This window comes from Saccoglossus kowalevskii, chromosome 6 (assembly GCF_978046115.1).
Source record: "Saccoglossus kowalevskii chromosome 6, keSacKowa6.1, whole genome shotgun sequence".
Lineage (NCBI taxonomy): Eukaryota > Metazoa > Hemichordata > Enteropneusta > Harrimaniidae > Saccoglossus > Saccoglossus kowalevskii.
In genome coordinates this window covers 26519062-26538316 of record NC_140646.1, presented here as the reverse complement: position 1 = coordinate 26538316, position 19255 = coordinate 26519062, and the positions used below count along the sequence as shown (strand labels likewise).

At 33.0% G+C, this 19255-nt stretch overlaps 1 protein-coding gene across 1 annotated transcript in view; it reads left to right on the top strand.

Moving 5' to 3' along the window:
* Positions 1-19255, top strand: part of LOC102803957 (sodium/hydrogen exchanger 3-like) — a 70629-nt gene that overhangs the window by 5633 nt on the left and 45741 nt on the right. Inside the window, exon 2 of the mRNA XM_085500642.1 lies at positions 14072-14538. Coding sequence (XP_085356768.1) covers positions 14072-14538 — 467 coding nt within the window. The remainder of the gene's footprint in view (positions 1-14071; positions 14539-19255) is intronic.

Below are 19255 nucleotides of genomic sequence, written 5' to 3'. Positions count from 1 at the left end.
TTGTTTTCTTTATTGTTATGTACCTTGCTGAATGGAAGTGTGTGGGTGCGTTCTCGTTGAACAGCGCTAAATGATAATTTAGGTCTGGCCCTTATAAGTATTTATGGTTTTTGAAATGTCATTGCTATTCTGTGTATGCATAATTTAAGAAAAATAAACCAAAATTACACCGCCCACTCTTCTTTGGAATCATGTTAGGCCTGCGTTGACAGGCTCAGCACAAAAAACAATATTGAATGTTGAAAAATATCAGAAAAATTCAAATTAATATTTTTGTGGTCCATGGTCATGTGATTAGCACGTTTTTAGCTCCGCTGTCAACTTTGCCTTGCTTATTATATGAGTGATTGTCCATCGGCGTCTGTCATCCGTGTCAACTTTTTACATTTTCAACTTCTTTAAACTATAATTCTTATTGCTTTGATACTTGGTGTATATGTACCTTGGGAAGACCTCAAGTTCGATTGCTTTGATATTACATATATAGGTACTGCATGTGGACCTCTCAGGTTTGTTCATTTCATGTTGATATCTTCAATTCTCTAATTTTGGTGAATATTTTTGTCATTTTTAGTAAAAAGTGATATTTTCGACTTCTTGTTAAAAACCACAAGTCCGATTGCTTTGATATTATACAAATAGGTACTACATGTGAACCTCTCTCAAATTTGTTCATTTTGTATGATATCTTCATTTATCTAATTTTGATGAATATTTTTGTCATTTTTAGTAAAAAGTGATATTTTCGGTTTCTTGTTAAAAACCGCAAGTCCGATTGCTTTGATATTATACAAATAGGTACTACATGTGAACCTCTCTCAAATTTGTTCATTTTGTTTGATATCTTCAATTATCTAATTTTGATGAATATTTTTGTCATTTTTGGTAAAAAGTGATATTTTTCTTGTTCTTGTTGAAAACAGCAAGTCTGATTGCTATACATATTGTTCATTTTCTAATGATATCTTCAGTTCTTTAATTGAAATGTGCATTGCTAACACTCGACAGGCTGCTTGTTTTGGTATAACATTTATTTAAATGTAAATTAAAACAATTCAAAATTTTTATAATGAAGTTATGAATGTTTTTTTATATACAAATTTGATAAATTTCAAATTAGGATTAAAACAACTTGACCAATCAGGGATGCATACAATGTAACAATAAATCAACCAATGATTGAAGGAAACCTGCAAAGACTCATGGGTAATTTGCATATTCAAATGTTTCTCTAAGCCAATGAAAGTATCTTCTTAAGATTTGAATGAAGTGCAAGGATTTTCTGAGGTGAATGTTTTATAAATATTTTATGCATTTTCATAAGTTCATTTGGTCTAAAAATAACAAAAAAAGGATTAAAAATAAATGCTTCAAAATAAATGTTGCGTCTCTAAATTAATAACTAACATGTTCATTGAAGTGCAGCAGGTTGTATGATGTTATAGAAGTGACAGGAATAAATGCACGCTAACTGTTATTACTCTGTCTTCTTGTAATCTTCCTACGTTTATGTCTCCTGAGACGCAGAAAAAAATAAGAAAAGTAAATGCAGTCATCACGCTTCACTTTGTTGTAACTATAAGTCTTATCCACCCATCAGAATGCTAAGTGCTCTCAAGTGTGTTACAATCCCATGGGAAATAAATTCATCATAAATGTGAAATAGACTTTGAAAAAAAACTGAGATAAAAAAAAGTCATACAATAGAAAATGTTTCAAGATGATGTATTTGTTCTATTTGAAGTGCATCTACAGTAGAGGTGCATGTATACGTTCCAAATATTTGTTCCAATTTGATTTTATGTATCACCAACTTGTTGATGCTGACATTTTTTGTTTCACATCGTCACATATTTCAATTAGAAACCTACACCTCGCACATATTTTGCAATTTTGCATACTGTAGAGTGCATCACAAAGTAGAATAGGGAAATGTTTGTTTTCTGTTTCAGAGGATGAATTATTGATTCGAAACAACCTTTAATGCAGGTATTCAGAAGCATTATATAATAACTGTAAAATGTTGAACATATATTTACTTGTTGTGGTATTAAAGCGAGGGAGTCGTCACCTGCGCATGCGTTTAGCTTGTGTTGTTATTGTCGCTTGAGACTCAATTCCCGCGCGTACACAGGTGATGACCCTCCCGCTTTAAATAATCTTTAATCACTGCACTGTTTTTCAATTTTCCTCATGACGAGATGGAAAACCGTTTTTTACATGGATATTCACAAGTACATAGGCTTGAAATGGAGTCAATACAATGTACAGTAAATGCTCTATTAATAATCCATTTCTAATAGAAGCATACCAAACATTGTATTTAATGTATTTTTATCAATAAAAAAAATATTCTGACTAGCCACATCTCTTTATTCACAGAAACGCATCCAAATACAGTACTTTAAGAGGGGGAGTCGTCACCTGTGCATGCGTCAGATGGCCATAGCGTGTTATTGTTTACAAATAATTGTCTGCCCATGATCTTTTGCATTTTTAGTGTGTGTTGTTATTGTCGCTTGCGACTTGATTCCCGTGCGTGCGCAGGTGACGACCCTCCCGCTTTAAGGTATCTCATAGGACGCTCTCTAGCTTGTTCATCATTAATACCATCTTTTGACTGTGCAAAACAAAATTATTTTTAAGATTTGTCCTGATTAGATTAATGTAATAGATGTTAATGTTGTTTGGTGAACCCAAAAAATGGGTATTAGTATTTAGTTGTGAGCTCCAGCCTATATTCTTCTCCACTGCATAGATCGCTGCATAAAGCACCCTGTAATTGGATATTAAATGTAATTGTATGAGCATCAGTTTACCTGCACATTGTTGCACATCACCACGTCCCATACTTAAACACAACAAATGCTTTAAATTCCATCCATGTATCTCATATCGTATGAATACTCAATCAATTCAATTTGTGCAAGGTGATTTGTCACAATGTGAATATTACAAATTGACATATTCCTAAAGTATGATGATTGATCCATTAAAAGATACGCTAATGTGTTTTATTATAATTCGGCTCCTGAGGGTTATAGGATGCATGCTGTAAAAACATTAATTATTCAGTAGTTATTAATATACAGATTTGTGATTTCCCCTAAACTAAAGAGAGTGCTGTCAATCCCTGGGATTGCATCAGTGGATTATGGGATACCATTGGTTATGTTGTTTACACTATTTTGTTTATTATTGTGATTTCAATCTAGTAAGTAATTAATTATTTGCTACTCGTTAACTGTCGTAACTGCAGGTGCCTTTATGTAAGGTAATAAATAACTTGGTCTTTGTGGAATTGCTCAGACCAATATTCGTTGGTTCCCGGCGTTCCTTGTGAATGGCAAGTAGAACACAGGTAATTAGTAATCACCATATCGTTCCACTGGGCTGGAGTTCCTGCCCAAAGGCACATGACCAAGTGATGTAATTTGAAAACATTCTAATATTCGCTTTCCGTAAATAAGTCTTCATTACTGCAATAACGCCCTGCCCATACAGTCTGCCAGGAAGGACTTTAATATTTGAGATGAATCTGGCATTTCTCGCTGTTTCTGTACAAATTGATAACAAAAGAAACATTTTTTTATTTGCCCAATTAAGTAGAAGGAAACCCCTGAACGGCCATGAGGGTAATTAAGCGATGACATCAGGTATAATAACCAAGGGAAATAGAACAAGCAACGAGAAAGTGACGAACCAATCAGAATGCTAAATTCGATACTAGTTACCGGCCTCTTGTGGCTTGGTGCACCATGACACTTAAGGCGTGAACCAGCCAAAGACCAATAAATAGGGAATACAGTACAGATGATTTGCTAAGCATAATGCTCTCAGTAATAACTATTCAAAATTGAGTCTTCATCTTCATAAGCTACAAAAGGAGAGTCAATTGCTTGGAAAGTCTTGTTATTTTGAATAGTTACTTTAAGACAACTATTACCGAATCATGTCCACTATATATTCTATAAAAGTTACTTGTATCTCATTCATTGAAATGCTGGGTCTGCTGGTAACAATAAAATGGGATCCCCTCCAGGGATCTATAGAAGCGATGCTTTGCTACAGCCTACATATACCAGTAACAATTATAATTAGGCTGGTCTGCTTCAGCCTGACAATTAAATTGCCTTGCCTCCGGGCTTTGTGTCTATCCATAGAAACACCTCTCTGCTTCAACCCACATATAACAATTATAATTAAGCCCCCCTCGAAGGTAACATGTCTATTTTCATCCATGGAAACACTGACTTGTTTCAGCATACATATAACTAGGCTTTCCTCCAAGGAAACGTGTATACTTTCATCCATAGAAACACCAGGTCTGCTTCAACATAACAATTAAGCCCCCCCCTCCAAAAAAACGTGTCTACCTTCATCCATGGAAACGCTGGTCTGCTTCAACATAACAATTAAGCCCCCCTGCAAGAAAATGTGTCTACTTTCATCCATAGAAACACCAGGTCTGCTTCAAGATAACAATTAAGCCCCCCTCCAAGGAAACGTGTCTACCTTCATCCATGGAAACGCTGGTCTGCTTCAACATAACAATTAAGCCCCCCTCCAAGGAAACATGTCTACTCTCATCCATAGAAACATCAGGTCTGCTTCAACATAACAATTAAGCCCCCTCCAAGAAAACATGTCTACTTTCATCCATAGAAACACCAGGTCTGCTTTAACATAACAATTAAGCCCCCCTTCAAGGAAACATGTCTACTTTCATCCATGGAAACACCAGGTCTGCTTCAACATAACAATTAAGCCCCCCTTCAAGGAAACATGTCTACTTTCATCCATAGAAACACCAGGTCTGCTTCAACATAACAATTAAGCCCCCCTCCAAGAAAACATGTCTACTTTCATCCATGGAAACGCTGGTCTGCTTTAGCCTGCTTAAGCCTGCTTATAAATATGCTCCCCTCCAAGGAATGCCATATGCTTTCATCACAGCTTCTGTCAGTAGTATCATACTGAAAATGATGTACAGAAAAATAATGTACATGACCTGAATGGAAATAGATCAGAGTTCGAACAATATGCTAAGGATTATCATGAAAATGTGTGGCACATTGATAACTAGATGGTACTTGAAAGTTTAGACCTCCACAACATCTGCAAAGCTGTTTATCCTCACTAATACCTCTAATTGTCTTCTTCTGACATTTAAAACACATTTAACTTCCAATTTCTTTTTTAAAAAAACAAATTGAGTCTTGAGTAGTTTATTTACTCAGTAAATCAGACTATATTTGACAATAATGAAGAATCTATTAAACATTTGTTGTTTCAATTACAAATTGATAAATTGCACACTTTTTTTTTTGAAAGACAACTCCCCCCTCCTAAAAAACATTCATCGTCCATGAAGAATCATTCCTAATTTTGTTGTTCCCATGGCAACCAGACACAAATCATTCCTAATTTTTTTTTCCCATGGCAACCAGACACACAATAACATTTGATGGATTGATACTGTTACGAGCAGCCCTTATGAAAATTGCACGACAATTTGTATATTGAAAAGTCAGTTCTAAAATTAATGTTTCTATGGCAACCAGATTCTTGAAAATGTTGTATGTTATCCTGCACAGAGACAGAAACTGTTTAAGAACAAGATAAAAATTGCAACTACATTAAATTGTTGCAAAAAAAAAAAAAAATTAATTAGAAGGCATCATTTGGTTAAAATGAGAAGTGCACGTAGACAATGAAGTGAAAACTATAGACATCAGGGTTCAAAATTTAGTGTTTGCAAAAGGAAATGTAAATACAAATTATATACAGACACAAGAAAAATACTTTATTCTAATTTCTCTCAAAAAAACAGAACTGCTATAAGCATGTGGCAGAAATAGAATCCCGTCACTGAGCGAAAATATTTGTGCAGTGCAAAATATTTTTCATTGCCATTTTTGGCTGTTATTCTTATTAAATTATTACTACAAACAGAGGAAAGATGTATCATAATATGGTTTTCACAAGATCCAGCAAATTATGTTTGAAAGCAGTACAAAGTTACATTGACTTCTGTTATATGTAGACCATACTGCCTTAGTTCATACTTTGCGGTATCCTTGTGATAACCTCTTAGTACTTTTATCAGGATGGATACATTTGTGGAACTGTTCAAATTAAAAGTGTCGTACTCTACAGCAATAACAGCAATAATTTGTAAATATATGTCTTGCATATTTTTTTCCTATAATTGATTTACGAACAGAGAATGATAAGAACAACATTTGTAGTCATCAAGACTGGAATCTTTGCTCGCTAAGAAGATTTCAAAATGCAATTTGTTATTGAAGTTTTTTTTCATCTTGTTTAGTGATCTAGCGTGAGTGCATGTCCTGAGGTGATACTGTAAAAGTATATGATAAAGCCCTCATACATTGACTCTTCTGGAAAATATTGTACACTGAAAATACACTGTACACTGAGTCGAAAAGCTGCAGGCTGAGACATTTTATCATGGAAATGACTATACATGTATAACCAGAAAAGTACCATCCCCTGAAACATGTATATTGTATACCGGTCGATATATATTTTTATGAAAATTCTGATACTTTTGATGCTATTTAGTGATTCCTGTCAGTAATTTTGAATGAAATTTGTAATGGGGAAAAAGAAGACCATTCCCCTATTTTTAAATGGAATACATGCAATTATAAGTTATAGTGAGCATTGAACTTTCAAAATTCCTAAATATTGTTTACATATATCATAAAATGTGCATACTAATAGACCATTTTCCGTTCACTGCGAGAATCACTCATTATGCGTGAAATCGAACGTAAAAACAGGACAAACAAAGGTCATAGCATCGTAGTGGCGTCAAACATCGCGTGGGATTCGACAAACGCGAAAGTATTTCGGGGGACATTTCCATGCTTAATAATGTGCTGTCCACATTTGATGATAGGCAATTTCGATTAAGTGAGAGTATTCGGAAGCAATATTCCTCTGTTGAAGATCGGCCGGTCGATGTGAGCTACGAAATAAAGAAATTCAAGTTCAAAATCAAATCGTTGATTTTTGCAGCAGACGTTTGATGCGCGTCTTTCATGGAACTCGCAAGATCTCGCAGTTGAACGGAAAATCATCTATTGTGGCAGGTGAACCCTATATCCATGATCTGCATAATGGTCAACTTATGAATATTCATGATCTAATTTAAAACTTATATATGCAAATACCCAACATCACATCACTCATTGGATCCAATATTTGCGGTTTCTTCTTCTTCGGCGCAGTAAAACATAGTCAATTTTTCATCTTGGATGTCACATGATCTATAAAAAGTTCTAAAGTAATTTCTGACAACAAAGAGATTTGACTTGAGAAAATGAGTCAGACTCTGGAAGCGAGGACATTTATAGATTATTTTGATTGGCTGAGAATCACTAGGTGGGTTTTAATAATGATTACCGGTTATCTTTTTATAGATTCTTCATCATTATTACAAACATGTGTGACTATGTACCCTTATATTAAAGCTTTCAGAAAATATATAAATGGATACAAGTACATTAACTGAAACACTAAATAAATAAATAAATAAATAAATAAATAAATAAATAAATAAATAAATAAATAAATAAATAAATAAATAAATAAATAAATAAATAATACATGTAATAATCTTTAATAATATCATATTCATGTTCTTGTAATTAATGTTAATACAATAATGTTGTAACATACAAAAGGTATAAATAGGAATTAAAATATTACTCCAGCTACTACTGATTGTCCTTAATATTGAGAATTTAATTAAAAAACAAGATCATAAAATTATTCTCCAGTGGAACATTTAAAGAATAGGTACAATCTCTGTTGGAAATCTAGCATGTAAGCCTGAGGATCTATCCTTTTAATGTTGATGTCATTTCCACCCTTCTGTTGGTGACATGCAATCTACAATGATTGATTGATTATTTGGAATGGCTGCTGAATCTAAGCTGTTATTCAAGTTCTCCGTAAACAATGTGTCTTGTTTCATCTGAATGGCCTTTTGGGTTAAATTTTGCTTTCTTGATGATGTTTCTATTAATTTTAATGTCAAAAACAAAAATTTAGCCATTATTGCTATTTGAGGTCATTTCTGAAAAGCCCAATGCAGTTTGACCCATAATAGCTCTGTAAAAAGAAGCAATAATTGTATTAACGTTAAAGTCTATCTGAAAGCATCTTTTATAAAAGAGTAATTGAAATGGATGTTGACTTGATTATATTGGTTGTGCCGTCCTCAGTAACATGCACTAACTAGAAGTCACATGTACACGCAATCCAACAAAGAAACGGTCGATATTGTTCATTGCATTTCATTGGAGGAGATTTTGAATCACTAAATTTGCTGTATCTTAATCAATCCATGTTGTACACAACATCATTGATCATCATCCTTGTTTCAACAATTGAACTTATTGGCTACATTAACCTTTTCACCACCAGACTTTCTTGCCCAATTTTTTCTGCACTTTTTTCTTAAATTCTTCAATATTTCTGGAAATGAACCCTAATTTTGGAGCCAACAGACAAAAATTGAGTCAATAATCAGTTTTTACTCAAAAAATTTGGCTATTTTGTGAATTTGTGATTAAAAGAGGGAAGTGGTGGTAAAAAGGTTTAATGAATTATGGGTTGTGTTCATTAGTAGACAGGTTCAGTGACATACATGTATGTTAATTTATTGGTTATGCTATATGCTACAACATTTTTAAATGAAATGTGTCGTTATATTTTTAAGTACATTCTTCTTGAAATGGAACTGTCTTCTGTATATTTTTACTATACGACAGTGAGCATCAAAACCATATGTATTCAATATGGCTTTATTGTATATAGAAAACACAAATGTCAGATTTGGGTTTATTTACACAAAATGTATGGCCACAGCCACCACATGTGGGTACACCACCACATGCTTGTTTCAAACACATAAAATGACACACATTTGAATTATTTTGTGTTATAACTGCAAAGGTCATATTTACCGGTAGTATAATGAAACTTGATACATTGTGCTCTTGGATATGTGCATACCTGATAATTATTTGGATGAAATCTTTGCATGTTAATTACCTAATTTGCATAATAATTAGCCAATTTTTAGCTGCTCCAGTGATATATAACAGCCACTATTAACAGATTACAATAAAACTTGGTGAATACAATGTAGGTGCTCTGGGGGTAATTCAAAGACCTTTTTGTTTATGATTGAAAATCATGCATATTAAATACCAAATTTGCATACATTAGGCAACTTTCTACATAAATTTGTTATATAAATGTCCATACTGTGGATCTGATTGCTTCCATATTCTGCATTTAAAAGAGCAGACCTATATTTGCCAACAGACGGGCTTCTTGTTTCAAAATATAATCTTAACTTCAATTCAATTTTAAATATTCCCTGTTTCTACTTTATATGCCCTAGCACACAGTAGTTCTTTTTAATCTTTTTTTGGATTTGACAGAATTGATTCAAGAGATAATGAAGGAGCAGTGAGCCACGTTTTTTTTTTGAAGCATGAAGCAAAGCTGTTTCTTTTAAAAAGGTGTTCTGTTTACAGAGGTGTTTGGCTTACAGAGAAGTTTCATTTATAGACGTGTAGTTTTACAGTGGTGTTTGATTATACAGAGGTTTTTGGCTTACAGAGATGTTCGGTTTACCAAGGTGTTTTCTTTACAGAGATGGTGGTTCATCTGGATGTTTGGTTTACAGGTGTTGGTTTACCAACATTTTTGGTTTATAGCAGTGTTTGGTTTACATGTGTTCTGTTTACAGAGGTGTTACTTTAACAAGATTAACAGGTGTTTAATTAACAGGTCTTCTGTATATAGAGGTTTTGGTTTGCCAGGATATTTGGTTTATAGATGTGTTGGGTTCACATTGGTGTTCTGTTTACAGGTTTACAAGGTGTTTGCTTTACCAAGGTGTTAGTTTATAGAGGTTTGGGTTTACTAATATGTTTGGCTTACACGATGGTGTTCTTTTACCAGGGTGTCACTTCACAAAGATGTTTGGTTTACGGAGGTGTTTGGTTTGCAGATATGTTTGGTTTATACAGAGGTGTTCTGTTTATAGCGGTCTTGCTTCACCCAAAAGTTTGGTTTACAGAAATGTACGATTACAGGCGTTCATGAGTTGGTTTATCAAAATGTTTATGTACACTGTGACAACACACAGCCCATGATGGGGCTGCAGAAAAAGAAACTTATTACTTTCAGTACTTTGTTATAGTACAGCAACTCAAACGCTAATGGTATTTAGTTTACAGCCATCCTTTAACTATCAGTTAATTTTGTCATGTTAAAAAATCCATGAATTGTGTATTTCTTAGACACAGTGTATCATATATCACACATTCCAACCAATCATGTTTAAAAGATCTTGCATTTTACTATTTGACGCTTACCTGTTTGATCTTGTGTAATTTATGACATAATGTAACAACTTCTTTTAAGGGAGAAGTCGAGAACTATAAAAATTTATGTCACAAGAAAAGTTTAAGCTTCACATTTATTAGGATAATAATAGTACACCATATAACGCAGAAATAATGAAACAAACAACCGCAAGTTGTACGGTACATATGCCTGTGCCATCATCATGATATAATCAATGGTTATATTCACGGACTGCGAAGTACGAATGATGATTATGGTCTGCTATATATAGAATGTATCCATTGCTAACTGTGGTTAATTTCCCAGGGGATACAGGGAGAGCACATTCTGATATACCACCTGATTAGGTAACCGTTCTCCTCTCATCAAGTACAAGGATACAATTATACACTGTAAAAAGTCCCTACATTCACAATTTATGTTATTCTGATCAACAATTTTGATGTCCCAATCTCACCAAGCATACATGCCCAGTTATAATGGTAGTGTACGTGCCTTGAATAATATGTGAATGCACTTATTCTGTAATTTAATTCTGTTAAAATAATTAAAAATTCGAAAAGCTAATCTATCATCATGATACAAGTGATAAAGTGTGAATTCACATAAAAACACCAATAATTGTTGCACAACGAATTTAAAAATACGGTTTTATCTGTTGACAGGGCTTGTTTCTTTCTATACTTTGTTAACCTTCTAAGTTCCAAAGTCAACATTTGTTACATGATTCACAAAATGAAAAACATATTTTACCAAAATTTTGTTTGAGACCTGAAGCCAATAGGAAATAATGCTCATTTGGTTCAAAATTATAAAAAAATTATAGAAAAAAACCATAAAAACAAACAAAATGCGGCACCAAAATCTGAGCGGGAAAAATAATGGGGCTCAAGGGGTTAATAAGTGAACATCCACATGTTACAAATAAATGCAATAAATATTTATAGGCTAGCTATTCTACGACAGTTTCTGATTACAGAATAAGCTTTCCTAAACAATCAGGACATTATTTGTAAATACACATGTAGTAGGACTTGAATCACCAATAAATCAATACTACAATAATAAAGATAATTGCAATGACCTTTAGCAATTTAAGTTTGAGGAAGTTGACAGATAACATACTAATGTTACTGTAATGATCAATACCCAGTGCATATAAAACATTGTTTTCATTTTGACTGGTACTTTTTTCTTTAATATTCACCTGTGATGTGAAAGTAAAAAAAAAATACTTATTAATTTCCTCATTTGCATAATTATTATACATTGATTAGTCTTCTGATCTTGATTTGTCTATTTCATTCTTGTTTAATGTATTATCACCAGGTAGACAACTTGCTATATTGTTTATTCACTTTTTGTTACTTAAGTACCGCCATATGCAGAATAAAAGTGTGTAATTTATATTTTGCATTTTACTCGTTGGTTACGCATACTTGAGTGTTTTATTAATTTTAAACACCTTCTAATGTTTATTGAAGAATTATACTTGGCGATATTGATTACTGTAGCACCCGTAGGTTAGATTAAAGAATGTGCTTATAAAATTAATGATTTGTATATTTCATTGAATGTGTTGGGGCATATTTTAAAAATTTCATATTTCTTTTGTTGTGTAATATATGCGCATACGGGAAATGTATTTCTTTATAACACAGTAAATACATAATTGATTTATTATTATTTTGCAGTACTCCTTCATTATATACAACGAGTTTCCTATTTTTTTTTTTTACACAATGTCGGTAATTACTCACAATTTAATAAATTTGGTATCACATGGACACAAATTTGAGATCCATAATTTATTCCATTTTGCACGTTTTTCCCATAAATTTGTCAGAAGCTTGTGTAAGCATGTTCAAGGCTTCTTTGTGCATTGCATGTTTCATTTTGCGTACCAGGATTCATCGCACATTTCTGGGATATAATTATATTGACAGTTTCAGAAACACATTATTGGTATCATTTGCACTTCACTGTAAATGTAACTCTATCAGCATTTTGTAGACATATCGTGAGAATTATGTCACCGGTACATCTGGGAAACGAATCTCATCTTAGGCCACACTGATTTAATTTTATGGATGACATCTCTGGAGACCTCAAAACTAATGCGAGAGTGTGAAAAAAAAAAATCTTGCCAAAAAAAAAATGCTGCTAAAACCACAGGACTACAGAACTGGTATTACATCTCGTACTGTATTGCTGTCACAGGTATAACCATTTCGGACAAGCTCTAGTACATGTAGTCATGGAATGTACATATCACTACTTTTAATTGCGTCAATTGCCTACCAGTCTACAACAGTCCCTCGGTTTTTCCTCTGAACTTTTATGCTCACGTACTTTGGTTGCGTGGTTGCCATGTTGGAATTCCCGGCAACCCAATAGGCATGTGTAGAAAATCATTTACAACAAAATTGGCACGTTTTGAGGTAGTCAAAAACGAGTTTAACGACAAGCCGGCGCAATATGAATGGAGACTCATCTGTGGAGACTCATTGTCAGAGATTTTTTTTTTTTTTGAGAACAGGCGAAAACTAATGCGCGCGCGAATGTCATCCATAAAATTAAGACGGTGTGGCCTTAGTTAGGGTTGAGAGAATTTGAAACAGTAAATATCGCATTATGATTATAACACAGAAACATGTCTTGTTAAATGTTTAAAACTACCAGTACTTGTACATAGCGGAAAGATTAATATTTCAAACAGTAGTTTTTAAATAAAAATAACAATTGTCAAATGCCATAAAATGTTTGAAGATGATGTCACAATATTAAAATACATCAATCAAACATGTTTAGATGATCTTATTGGTTGATGTATGCATTGCATGCTGGGAGGGGGGAGGTTATTGAAAATATCTGCTGGGCTGTATCACATGAACAGGTACATTAATAAATTAATTATTATCTTGCCTGAATATAGAAGAAGAATAAGATATATGAAGGGGGAAATGCCCTTCTTGTTGTTGTTAATGTCAGTGTTAATTTTTTTTTTGTCGTTATTAAAAACTGATTTCATCTATTTTTTTCTAAAATTTTTTTCACCAACAAAATTTACAAATAAATTTCTCTTCAAAAGGTTGTGTTTTGTTTGGATCTATTGCTGTAAATATTTAGAGAATAATAGACAATTTGTATTACATTATTCTATAACAGATGTTGAGATTAACAGTACATGTACGGTAAAAACAATTTTGACCAATGTGCTAATATAAATAATTAATTTAAAAATTCATGGTAGAATTTTGACTGTTCGAAATGTAGGGTGACATATATTGTGCATCGTTTGTTGCTGTATTATATAGAACAGTGAAATTTCAGTCTAAACGTTGTTTCATGGCCCAAAAAAAAGACTACGCTGAGTGAGTACTAATAAGAAAACACAGTACACTGTATGAGTGGATAAGATACTTTTTAATTATCATTATTGAAAGCTGTTAAAACTCTTTCAATATTACCTTACAAAAATTCTGATATATTACTGTATTGATTGAAATATTTTAATATAACTTTTTCTCTTCAAAGAATAGATTGTATCAGGCAGCAACTGCATTGTTACTTTGTATCCAATGGGCAAGGTAGTGATAGATACATGTATGCTATGTTATTTTAATTTCTTTTCTTATTTGTATATTCACAGCGTTTCATCTGTCAAATCGACTAGCAAAGATCTTTCCAGAGAGCTGCTTGCTGATTATTCTTGGTATAATTGTTGGAGTAATTATCTACTTTGCAGCCAACGATGTTATCGACGATTACACTCTTGACAGCGACACTTTCTTCTTGTTCTTACTTCCGCCCATTGTTCTAGAAGCCGGTTACTTTATGCCCAATCGTGCTTTCTTCGACAACATTGGAACAATTTTACTCTATGCAGTTTTAGGGACTCTTTTTAATTGCTTTGCCATCGGTGCATCCCTCTATGGCATCGTTTGTCTTGGATGGGTGTCTGTACCGTTAGACTTTCTGGATTGCTTGGTATTCAGCAGTTTGATATCTGCGGTTGATCCCGTTGCCGTGCTGGCCGTGTTTGAAGAAGTGCACGTAAATGAATCTTTGTATATACTTGTATTCGGGGAATCATTGCTCAATGATGCAGTCACTGTGGTAAGTGTAAAACCTGCTGAATAAAAATGCCATAATCATAACAACATCACTCAATCTGATTTAATAACACTGAATAATTACAAATTATTTTGTTTTGTTTTTCAATTTTTTGAATACTTTGTATGTAGCTCGTTATCAGGGAGAGAAGACATAACCAACAAACAAACACCACTGATTGATTTATTTGATGGTGATTAGTGAAACACCAATTGAATGGGGATAATAAGATTCGTAGGTATTTTTTGAAATGACACTCATCAAATTTTCAATAACAAAGATCATGCTCATATATGCTAATAATTGTACACATGTACTTTATAAAATTTGCATAGATCAACATCATGCACATGTTCATTTCAAAAACATAAAATATATACATGTAATAATATATCTAAAAACGGTGGTTTATGTAAATTATTCCACTGTATATTGGCTGGGGTCATTGTAACCTGACAGGGGTCACTGTATCCTGCAGGGATCTGTTATCAGTGAAGCTGTTTGAGTAATAAAACTACAATTTGATTGACTTGTAGAAAAAGGCATGTTGTATGGATGTGTGCTATGACAGTCGCGCTTCACTGATATCTCTGCAGCTGGAATGCAGTTTTGCATAAACATTGTACAAATCTGTTTTGTTTTTGTACTTTCTGTGTATGTATATATTAATTAGATAGTTTGTTTAATAATTTAACTGATATTTAGGCAATTTAATATCACAGTATCTATATTGTAGCAAATAATGCAGGCACTTTCTTTGTTTACAATGTAAATCATGTTGATGTTTTCCCAGTTAACAAAAGTGCCCTGTTTACAATGTAGATTATGTTGGTGTTTTCCCAGTTAACAAAAGTGTCCTGTTTACAATGTAGATTATGTTTATGTTTTCCCAGTTAACAAAAGTGTCATGTTTACAATACAGATTATGTTGATGTTTTCCTAGTTAACAAAAGTGTCTTGTTTACAATGTAGATTATGTTGATGTTTTCTCAGTTAACAAGAGTGTTCTGTTTACAATGTAGATTATGTTGATGTTTTCTCAGTTAACAAAGGTGTTCTGTTTACAATGTAGATTATGTTGATGTTTTCTCAGTTAACAAAGGTGTCTTGTTTACAATGTAGATTATGTTGATGTTTTCTCAGTTAACAAAAGTGTCTTGTTTACAATGTAGATTATGTTGATGTTTTCTCAGTTAACAAAAGTGTCTTGTTTACAATGTAGATTATGTTGATGTTTTCTCAGTTAACAAAAGTGTCTTGTTTACAATGTAGATTATGTTGATGTTTTCTCAGTTGACAAAGGTGTTCTGTTTACAATGTAGATTATGTTGATGTTTTCTCAGTTAACAAAGGTGTTCTGTTTACAATGTAGATTATGTTGATGTTTTCTCAGTTAACAAAGGTGTTCTGTTTACAATGTAGATTATGTTGTTTTCCCAGTTAACAAAAGTGTTCTGTTTACAATGTAGATTATGTTGATGTTTTCTCAGTTAACAAAGGTGTTCTGTTTACAATGTAGATTATGTTGATGTTTTCCCAGTTAACAAAAGTGTTCTGTTTACAATGTAGATTATGTTGATGTTTCCCCAGTTAACAAAAGTGTCCTGTTTACAATGAAGATTATATTGATGTTTTCCCAGTTCACAAGTGTTCTGTTTACAATGTAAATTATGTTGATGTTTCCCCAGTTAACAATAGTGTCCTGTTTACAACGCTGATTATGTTGATGTTTTTCCAGTTAACAAAAGTGTCCTATTTACAATGCTGATTATGTTTATGTTTTCCCAGTTAACAAAAGTGTCCTGTTTACAATACAGATTATGTTGATTTTTTTCCAGTTAACAAAAGTGTCCTGTTTATAATGCTGATTATGTTGATGTTTTTTTAGTTCACAAGTGTCCTGTTTACAATGTAGATTAAGTTGATGTTTTCCCAGTTAACAAAAGTGTCCTGTTTACAATACAGATTATGTTGATGTTTTCCCAGTTAACAAACGTGTCCTGTTTACAATACAGATTATGTTGATTTTTTTCCAGTTAACAAAAGTGTCCTGTTTACAATGTAGATTATGTTGATGTTTTCCCAGTTAACAAAAGTGTCCTGTTTACAGTGTAGATTATGTTCAATAAATTCTAATGTGCATTGTTTAGTAGAGTGGCAATTAGGCAATTAGTTTAATATTTAATTTGTGCATAAACATGTTACATTAAACATGTTGATTGGTTCACTCTCGTACAACTGCACATTGCGATTGGTTAATCACTCATTGTCAAATACGCATGTTGTGATTGACTCAGTTAATTGCCGGAATGCTGATCAATTCACATTCATACGTGTCAACACCATTTCCTTAATACTTTAACGTGACCATGTACATTCAGTCATTTAACAGCATGCAAAAGTTGGAATGTGCTGGAAATAAGCTGAAAATAATTTCCAAACACTGTTGAAATTCATACTGGATCTCTAACCTGTCTATACATTATTTCCTATTTATGTCTGAGAACTATAAGAAACTGTGTCTTGTGGGAATCCATACAACCTGTGGGCTTGCATACCATGAGTATAATTCTCATTCATTATCTCAGTAATGTTCTAACCAGACATGCAATTCCAGCTCTAAATATCAATAAAGTAGAAACCTTTCAGTCTTATTTGTGAAGAATAAACTTAAATTATAATTTATGATGGCAGGATATATCGTCTGTGATTACTTCAGATTATGCCTTCCTATGATCTATGAGGGTCTTTTGTCACTCAAGGAGATTGCATATTTGCTAAATATAAAATGGGCACCTTTAAAAAGTAATCCATTGTGGTCAACTTTTAGATGACATTTATGTGGCAATGTGCAGCCTAGCCTCACTATCGAAGTATACAGTTCAGCAAATATGAAACCAGGCCAGAATTTTTTTTTTAGTCCTCATTTGGACACAGTGTGAAAACATGGACTTGTGGATTAATTGACCTCCGTGAATCGACATGTTTGCGTGCACTCTATCTCAGACACGTCTGAGCCAATCACATTCAAACTTCACACATACATCATATATCGTATGCACGTCCATTCGTTTCACGAACTGTTTTATGATGGCCAAATATACATACATTTGACATAATGAGACATTCAAGCACATTATTTTTTTTTTCGGATTGGATTCAAAATGGCTGACCGGTGGCCATATTTTGTAAAACAAATGTTCCGGACGATATACATACCTTAACCAATCACTTTCAAACTTTATACAGCATACATCATGTCTAACACAGATTTGTTTGACAGTCAGATTCAAGATGGCCAAATGGTGGCCATTTTAATTTAAAAATTCATCAAAATTCAGATCTCATACATGGACAGCTTTTTTCCATCTTGGTACATTCATTATAACAAGAGCATGATGTTTTTTAAGATCTGATTCAAAATGACCGAATACAAATGCTGTTCTAGAGCCATGTCTCTGATATACATTGACTGATCACAATCAAACTTTACAACTACATTATACATCATGTAAATTGTTTCATGTTCTGATTCAAAATGGCTGACTTATTTCAGTTTTGTTTGCTATTCAACTAACATGGACTCCGTCATACCATGACATGACTTAAATAAAATAAATTTTCAAGAATTTAAAAACTGAATATATACAAAATATACCAGTATAAATGAAAAAGTAATATATATCTTTATTGCGTATTTAGAAATGAAAACATCTATAAATATCCAATTAAAAGAAAAATAAATGAAGTTGTATTATTCGTTATTACATTTTTGGATTGTAGCAAAGCTAAAGTATGATAGGCAATCGTCAGTATGATAAAAATAGAATAGAATATCTCTAAAAATAAACAAAATCAATAAAATTAAATTATTTCGGTTTCGCTGTGTCATATAATACCCCTAAGTAATGATTATAGCTGGTGTTATGTGACGTGATTTGACAATACCCGGGGTCATGTGACTTGAGGAGACCTTGGATCAGGTAAATGCCGACAGGTAGTCAGGGTGTTATTTTCTAATCTCACATTTGGCTGATTATTACGTGATCTGTGCATGTTGTATGTGTCTTGTTATAACTGACAGTGCCAAGAGCTATAAGTAGTATAAAACTCAGCATGCCTTGTGAACTCTTACTCTTCGTGAAATATCACTTTCATTCAATTCAAGACACTAAATTTGACAGTTATGACGCAAACTTTGATGTGTTTTAATGATGACTGAATCTGTGGTTGTGTTCAATATGACATCTTGGAAAAGTAATTAGAGAATAAAGTTTGACATGATGTGGACAAATTATATTGTGAGTGCATGAGGTACATCAAAGGTAAATTCAGAATCTGAATTCAAAGTGGATGTACATGTCAACAAATTGTTTATTTAAATTCTATGTATTAAAACTATTGCTGATGGTTGATTCATTATTAGCTGTGGAAATACCCCAAAATAATTTTGTGTTTGTCAAATCCCATGAGGTGTTGTGACACAACTACAACTCTATGAAATTCTGTCCTGTTTTTATTTTTGATTTCACGCATAATATGGTCTGTTGCCAAAAAATACTGAAAATTGATTTTAAGTTAATTTCAAGAGAAACAGAATCTGTCCATGGATGACTGCGACAGGTTGCGAAATAGAGAAAATGTGTGATTTAAGACATTTTTGACCCTAAAATAGCTGCAATTTGTCCATCTTGAATCAGATGACTGCACATATTGGTTA